The sequence below is a fragment of the Coregonus lavaretus genome, assembly GCF_964263955.1.
Source record: "Coregonus lavaretus genome assembly, contig: HAP1_SCAFFOLD_4564, whole genome shotgun sequence".
Lineage (NCBI taxonomy): Eukaryota > Metazoa > Chordata > Actinopteri > Salmoniformes > Salmonidae > Coregonus > Coregonus lavaretus.
The window spans coordinates 1,159-9,930 of record NW_028159231.1 but is presented as its reverse complement, the minus strand read 5'-3'; the positions used below and the strand labels follow the sequence as shown (position 1 = coordinate 9,930).

General features: G+C 46.9%; 1 protein-coding gene across 1 annotated transcript; it reads right to left on the bottom strand.

Moving 5' to 3' along the window:
• Positions 1-254: 254 nt before the first annotated feature.
• LOC311123158 (vasorin-like) lies at positions 255-7,005 on the bottom strand. Its single transcript, XM_084197423.1, has 4 exons — positions 6,785-7,005; positions 5,912-6,471; positions 5,442-5,669; positions 255-5,260 (listed from the first exon to the last, which is right to left on the bottom strand). Exons 1-4 carry the CDS (start codon positions 7,002-7,004, stop codon positions 4,052-4,054), a joined length of 2,217 nt encoding a protein of 738 aa, XP_084053549.1. The 5' UTR covers position 7,005; the 3' UTR covers positions 255-4,051.
• Positions 7,006-8,772: the final 1,767 nt, after the last annotated feature.

The window sequence follows — 8,772 nt, the reverse complement described above, 5'->3', positions numbered from 1 at the left end:
TTTGGTCCGTATTGACTACTGTGAGGCGTTTAAAGGTGATTTAGTAACTGATGTAATTAATATGTAGTATGTGTATGTAGTACGTGTGTGTACTGTAGTATTTGTGAGTGTTTTATGATAAACCTGGTCTCACACAATGATGTATATGTCTATGGTGTCAAAAACCTGAGAGACAGAAGCCCTGTTAATACCTGCAGTTAACGTCTTGACTTGATCTTGTCTGTTTACACTTGTAAGATCTGATCACAATCAGATACCAATGCCTCTTGCACTTGTCTACATTTGCACAATCATAATGTGATTGTGCACGATCTGGACACAGGCCACATGTCAGAACCAGGTATAAACAGGGCTAGAGAGTCACTGACCAAGATATGACCAAGATATTTTTTACATTACATTTTTTTAATATTCTTTTATTTTTTGTAATTTCATATCAAAAACATAAACACGTTTTTGCACAAAAATAAAACATTAAAATAATAAGACAAAGGCTTTCCCGAAATGAATAGAGAACATAACAAAGCAAGTTGAAAATATTTCAAACATTTCCGGTCCCTCACGCTACATTATATTAAGCTGTATAGGATTTCTTCTTCCAGTTTCGGTTTTAGTGGACAGATATATGAGCTTATGGTCCTTGGTTTCTATTGGATGAGTGAGAGCATGAAGAAAGACAGTAAAATAAGAGAAAGAATACAGGCAGTAGAAAATAAGATTGTGGTTGGACAATAGGGATGAATACTTGGACTGGATTGGATTAAAATATTGAATCCCCTTTTTTTGCACACACACACACACACACACATAACCACGCATGTGCACACACGCACACAGATAAACTGTTTTCTATCTACCAAGACATAAACTTGTGCAGTGAGATTGTAGAGTATTTCACAGAAATAGGCACAGAGAGACAGGCAGAGAGAGAGAGACAGAGAGACAGGTAGAGAGAGAGAGAGAGAGACAGGCAGAGAGAGAGACAGAGAGACAGGTAGAGAGAGAGACAGAGAGACAGGCAGAGAGAGAGACACAGAGAGACAGGCAGAGAGACAGGCAGAGAGACAGGCATAGAGAGAGACAGAGAGAAAGGCAGAGAGACAGGCAGAGAGAGAGACAGAGAGACAGGCAGAGAGAGAGACAGAGAGACAGGTAGAGAGAGAGAGAGAGAGAGACAGGCAGAGAGAGAGACATAGAGAGAGACAGGCAGAGAGAGAGACAGAGAGAGAGACAGGCAGAGAGAGAGACACAGAGAGACAGGCAGAGAGAGAGACAGAGAGACAGGCAGAGAGAGAGACACAGAGAGACAGGCAGAGAGAGAGAGACAGAGAGACAGGCAGAGAGAGAGACAGGCAGAGAGAGAGAGAGACAGGCAGAGAGAGAGAGAGAGACAGGCAGAGAGAGAGACAGAGATACAGGCAGAGAGAGAGAGAGACACAGAGAGACAGGCAGAGAGAGAGACAGAGAGACAGGCAGAGAGAGAGACAGAGAGAGACAGGCAGAGAGACACACAGAGAGACAGGCAGAGAGAGACACAGAGAGAGACCGATAGAGAGACAGAGAGACAGGCAGAGAGGGAACAAGAAAGGAAAATAACAAAACAAAGAAGCGAAAGAAAAAGAAATAGAATGGTGACACATTTGTACTTCCCATTCTCCCAGACAGGAAACAAAGATAAATATATCAGAACGGTGCGATTTTCATTCCGTCTGAACTTTTCATAGTCTAGTTGGCTGCAGGCAAGCAAAACAGGCCCGAAAACACGGCCAAGAACCTTGTTGACCAAGACAGAGGGAAGGGTGAATGAAACAAAGAGAGAAAGAAAAAAGAAAATAAGAAAACAGAAGAAAAAGGGAGAGAGAGAATGACAGAGAGTCAGAGAGAGAGAGAGAGAGAGAGAGAGAGAGAGAGAGAGAGAGAGAGAGAGAGAGAGAGAGAGAGAGAGAGAGAGAGAGAGAGAGAGAGAGAGAGAGAGAGAGAGAGAGAGAGAGAGGGGGGGGGGGGAAGAAAGAAGCAGAGAGAGACAAAAACCAGAAACACAGAGAGAGAGATAGAAAGAGAGAGAATAAAATAATAAAAAGCAAGCTACTGGGGATATCATCGGCTAGCTGCGGCCATATCTTCAAAACGCCACGGTCAGTAGCAAGTCAAGAAATGACTGGCTTCCACTCCTTCGACACATATAGTAAATTGCTCTCAAAGTCTTTGAACTCTCTTGCTTTTTTCAGGATGTGTGTGTGCCAATTTAATGGCTCAGGGTTTGCGGTGACCGAGCTTTGAGGACAGTTTTGGAGCTTGAGCGTTCAAAAAGAGACTAGGTTTGTGTCCCAAATGGCACCCTATTCCCCATAATACACTACCTCTGACCAGGGCCCATAGGGCTCCGTTCATAAGTAGTGTGCTATGTAGGGAATAGGGTGCCATTTGGGACACGGATTGGGGTTTCTGGGCTAACCATGTCCTTATGTAGCTTTGGCAGGCTATTGTATTTGGCTGACTGGTTTTAGACAGTAAAGAAGAATGAGAGTGGGAGTTTTGAGTTTAGAGTCTGTGCTGTTTCTGACACTTCTTATTCACAATGTGGCATTTGCAGACTAGGCTACATGCTTACATTTACTTTGTGAACAGTTTCTACATGATTGAAATTTGAAGCGTTTTGGGCAGGGGTAAATATAATCTAAATTCAGTAAATTCAGGTGAATTGGAATGACCTATTTAGCAATAGAAAAATCATCATTAAAAGTAAATGAGACCTTTCAATTCTAAACTTTCTGAATTGAAATTGACCCCAACCCTTTGCCATGTCGAGGGAACAGCACAATTCAATACAGCATCAACATTTCTGACTACAACAAGACTGGATAAACAGCATTACAGCAACAGAGAAATCCATGATAAAAATACATACAAAGCACACTACAAAAACATCATATGAAATCCGCTCGACAACAACAACCTTCACATTGCGTCCATCACAGCTACTGACCACGCCACTAAGGACAGAGGCTATGTCCCAAATGACACCCTATTCCCTATATAGTGCACTATTTTTGACCGGAGCACTTGTCTTTTTCTACTAGACTTTGCCGATAACTTCTGTATTGAACTTCTTATTCTTTACATACTTACTACGACTGTGATATGTGGTTGTCTCCCCTAGCTATCTTAAGATGAATGCACTAACTGTAAGTCGCTCTGGATAAGAATGTCTGCTAAATGACTCAAATGTCAACATTTTAATGGTCAAAAGTAGTGGACTTAAAGGGAATAGTCGGTCCTCCTTGCCTCTTCTCTTCATTTAGTCCACGTGTCTTTCACAGCAAGTTGACCAACCCTGGTGGGGGTGTGTAGCGGGATGAAGGGAAATCTGACCGGTGGTGGTGTCGTCTAAAACTGTATTCTGTCCGTGGTACCATCTCTACAGAATCAGCATTTTAGTACCTTTGGTTTAGACTCTGGGAAGGGTTGTAATGTTGCAGAGAGTTTCTCTTCTCTTCAGTGCAAGTTCTCCCAGGGGGCAGTTGGGGAGGGGTGCCTTGTTTGTTTCAGGAAGTGCTGAACAGTGTACAGAGCACACACACTCACACAACCTATGTTTCTGCACCCCACCGCCACCCCTCCCAGCCTTGACTCAGTGCCTTCCCTATACCTCCACAAACCCTGCTCTCCCAATCTCCTGATCCAGCAACAGGATTGCAACTCATTCAATGCAGTTCTTTTAAAAACATCAACATTGCAAAAATAAAAGCATCATTATTACAGCATATCATGTCAATGCAAGAAGGCACTTCCGTTTTCAGTCCGATTATAAGATAGACCCTTGTTGGCATGGCGATTGCACTTTAGGTTTAAATGCTTGTTACATTTCTATCAACTTGAACTAAAACACACCCCTTTCACTGTCTCATAATGGTAGAGTCCTCCCATCCACTTAGAGATTACGGGGCGTACCGTTAACCTCTACAGGGGTAGATACTTCTGTTCCATTCCATAGCTCTGAATGTCATTGAGTGCAATATTCAGAAATCCATTAAGTCAATGGATTGAGTTTCTAGAAATACGATGGCTTCAAGGATGCCACATTATTATTTGATGAACAGTGCCCCTGTCCCTGTCCCTGCATGAGGGGGACCTCATATTCTAAACCACCATTTTGTGGAAGGGGATGTGACGATCCTCCATTTTGTGGCTGGGTCGGGATGGAGGTATGACAGGGGGAAATATCTGCTCCCTTTTGGGGTAGCATGCCCCCGTTCCCCCCGCCGTTCTCCAGACAAGCCTTAAGGCCCTCCAGTTCCATTGGTCCTATCCCACCCCCTTCCAGCTCCATGTGGGCCGCCTTAGCCCGTCTCCTCCGGAGGAAAAGAACCAGGACGGCCACCACCGCAACCCCCGTGACCAGGGCGAGAGCAGCCAAGGCTGGGATGAGGGTGTAGGTGAGCTGGCTCTGATCATCCACCTGGGGCTCCAAGGACGAAGCCTGGGGACCTCCCTCAGTACGAGCCTCCATACAAGACCCACCATCGGTAGGGCTACCTCCACCACCTCCACCCCCATTCACCCTCTCTCCCAGGGGGCTGGCGCACACCGAATAGGTACAGTTGGGCCGGAGCCCTCGGAGGGTGTATTCTGGGTACGAGGCGGGGACGCTGAGGTACATGGGGCGCCGGTCGGGCCCTGAGAGGTTCCGGTAGGTCAGCTTAATCCCACGGATGTGCGGCCTCGTCTCGAGGAAATGGTGCAGGTCGAGGAGGATGGACGTGGAGGTCACCTGACGGGAACTGATGTCATTGGGATCAGAGGTTACAATGGGGGCGACCATGGAGGCCAAAACCTCGGGGGCGGAGGGTTGGGGAGGGGGGTCGTTGTGGTTAGACGACTCCTCCAGGTTCTCGCAGTACAGGCCCGTAGTTCTGCGGGGACAGAGACATCCAAGCTGTCCCAGAGGATCGAAACGGCACGTACCCCCATTGAGGCAGATGTTCGGCGGGCAGATGTGGCCCTCGTCCCCCTGGTCCCTGGAAGTGGAAGTCGGAGAAGCTGGAGGAGGGGGAGGGGGACGACTCTCAATGCCTGTCTCCGTTGAGGATGGTTCATCACTAGGGAATGGCGGAGGTGGGGGGAAGGCGTTGGTATGGGTGGTTCCAGGGGATGTAGTCGGAATGGGGGGTGCGGACGTACTCCCCTCCCCTAGGGCACTCGTCATGACAGTGGTCGTAGCTGGACAGCCGAAATCTTGATGGTCCAGCTCCGCCAGCACCTTCAAATCAAATCTAACTTTATTTGTATCCCATTTTATAAAAGCCAGCAACTAAATGTGTTTCACAGGAAACATTTATAAAATATATTTAATATTTAATATATTTAATACATGAAATGAATAAATAAAAAATATATAAAAATACATAAAATATTAGAATAAAAAATAAATAAGACAATACCTTGCCAGCATTCACCGGTGGGAAGTGGCACCTTGTCTCTTCTATGCGTCCCAGATCCACGTTCTTCTCTTTCAGCCAGCTAGGGAACCAGGCCAGAATACAGAGACAATTGAAGGGATTCTCGGCCGCCGTGAGGTGCCCCAGCCTGGGGAAGAGCTGGAAGAAACCCTGGGGCAAGCCCTGGAGGTTCAGCCCGCTGATATCCAGCTCCTGGAGACCCACCAGACTCTGGAAAATAAGAAGAAAAAGAAGAATACTTTATTGTCCAATGTTCACAAATGTCCAACAGAAATGTGACTTCTGGTTTATCCCAACCCCACTAAAAAACATACAAACACAGGGAGTTTGGATAGGTTGGACCAGAAGCTTGCCATAGTAAAGCCCATGGAGCAGTTTCAGGGAATAAGCCGTATGTTATCGACCCATCAATTACAGGACTATTTGACACATTTTTAAGAAAATGTATTTACCTGGAAGTCCTTGTTCCGGAGCTCCCCAATGGGGTTGGCAGCCAGGCTGAGCCTGATCAGCCCCCGGGTGGCCTTCAATGCTTCAGGCATCCCCTCCAGCTGGTTCTGGGACACATCAAGGTCATGGAGGTTCCCCAAGGAGGCCATCAGATCCGAGTCCAGGGTGGTGAGCCCCAACGCAGCCACTTTGAGCGACTCGAGGTGGGGGGTCTGGAGGTCTTGGGGACCCAGCTTCGGGAGAGAGTTGAAGCTGAGATCGAGGAGGAGAAGCCTGGGGAGACGGAGCATCGGGAGACCGGTCAACTGGTTCCCCTGGAGCTTCAATTCCAGAAGATCCTCCAGACCCTTGAAGGCCTCCGATTGGATGCTCTTGATACGGTTGCCGTGGAGATACAGCCTCTCGAGTTGCACCAATCCGGAGAAGCTATCCTTGGAGATGTGGGTAATGAAGTTTGCAGACAAATCGAGATTCCTCAGCGAAGATAGCGGTTCGAAGACCCTATCCGGGACCTCCATGAGTTCATTCTGGGACAGGTCCAACATCTCCAGTTCCCCCAGGCCTAAAGAAGAAGAAGAATATTATTTTATTTTCCAATGTATATGGAATTACAATGGAAAAACGTGTGTTTTACTTTATTCCAACCCCTCGAAAGACACATAGAGGTTGAAAAAGGTTGGAGCAGAGGGCAGCAGTTTAGGGGGTTAAGTGCCTTGCTCATGGGCACAACAGCAGGAAATGACATCCAGGACACTGATCCAGCAACACTCCATTTGCCGGCCCACTCCTAAACAATTGTTTTCCTTTTACACATGGGATTAGAACTGGCAACCTTCCAGTTGCTAGCCCACTTCTCTAATCTCAACGCTACCTACCTGTGAAGTCATCCTGGGCTAAAGAATCGATGCCGTTCTGGAAGACGTAGAGATTTTTCAAGGAGGAAGGGAGGTCGCGGGGGACGACAGTGGAACGACGCTGGATGCAGAAGATTGAACCCTGGGCCTGACAGGAGCAATCCTCTGGACAGACACTGGTGAGAACAGAGGAAGAGGAGGAGAGGAGGAAGAAGAGGAGGAGGGGGAGGAAGGGCGCCATGGTGGTGGAGTCCTTGTGTAATCTGAAACACAAAGAAAATAAAGAAATGTCAGTGTTGGTTGTTTGAGACTTTTCTTGGAAGGAAAATGTGTCATATTTTCAGAGTAACGAATCAGCAGTGGTCAAAAACCTGGACAAGATTAAATAACTTATTTTTTAGCCTAATTTCACCACGCACAAGTCTATTGGCTGTTTAGTGCGGTCAGAGTCTGATTATTCTTATCCTAATGTTTCAGTATGCACACACAAACACACAATCCAAGCCATCAAAAAACTCTCCCTTCCCAATCCACCACTGGAGAAAAATCCCCCATTGTTGAATTCCCTCATGACATCACAGAACACAACAAGTAGAATCAAACGCAGTAACAGACCCCATGACCTCTCTGACTGGGGTCTCCCTCCTTATTCCCCTCAACCAGAGCATACAACCATGACCCCTTACAGACTGCAACATCACTATGATGAAACCCTGCACAGTCACACACACAGCCCCTTCATAGTGGCTACATTTACTGTTTGCTTGGTGAGCACACACATAGTACATCCCCTGGATGAAGTGGACCTGAGTCCTGAGCGAGGTCCTGTTTTAGCCCACCCACAGTCACCACATCCTGGGGTGATTGAGAAGCATGTCCAGCCTCTCCCCAGTGTCTATGGCATTGGTGTGTGTGTGTGTGTGTGTGTGTGTGTGTGTGTATGTTTATGGCCCATGAAACCGTCCTGGCTTTAAACAGCTGGACACCCACGAAAACACGGGTACTGCATACAAACACAAACTATGGCTTTGTGAGTGTGTATTGGAGTGTGTATCACACACAGATGTATGCACACACTCCCACAGACAGAAACACACACACACACAAACATCTTCATACAAACGTATGGGCACATATACAGACATGCACGCCCACACACGGCTACTCCATACAAACACGTTTTCTCAAAATGGACTCAATCACACACGTTTGGCCACACACCCCTAGCCAGACACACATTCACCATAAACACAGACCTTACTATGCTGGCTCCACGAGGGGGGACAAAAGAGAGAGACTAATAAACACAGAGAGAGAGAGAGAGAGAGAGAGAGAGAGAGAGAGAGAGAGAGACAGAGAGAGAGAGAGACAGAGAGAGAGAGAGAGAGAGAGAGACAGAGAGCGAGAGAGAGAGAGACACAAAGAGAGAGAGAGAGAGAGAGAGAAGAGAGAGAGAGAGAGAGAGAGAGAGAGAGAGAGAGAGAGAGAGAGAGAGAGAGAGAGAGAGAGAGAGAGAGAGAGAGAGAGAGAGAGAGAGAGAGAGAGAGAGAGAGAGAGAGAGAGAGAGAGAGAGAGAGAGAGCGCGAGAGAGCGAGAGAGAGAGAGAGAGAGAGAGAGAGAGAGAGAGAGAGAGAGAGAGAGAGAGAGAGAGAGAGAGAGAGAGAGAGAGAGAGAGAGAGAGAGAGCGAGAGAGAGAGAGAGAGAGAGAGAGAGAGAGAGAGAGAGAGAGAGAGAGAGCGCGAGAGAGAGAGAGAGAGAGAGAGAGAGAGAGAGAGACACTCTACTCAACCGTTTCTATTGACCTAGGCAAGATCAACCACAGTTACATACAGTATGTATGCATCCCAAATGGCGCTCTTTTCCCTACTACTTCTGAACAGGGCCAATGCACTATATAGGGAATAGGTGCCATTTGACATGAAGCCAGCATGTGTATACAGTATATAAGTGTATTGACAATGTATGGAAATCTTAAAGCCTTCCCACATCCCTTTTAGACCTTTAGCTTG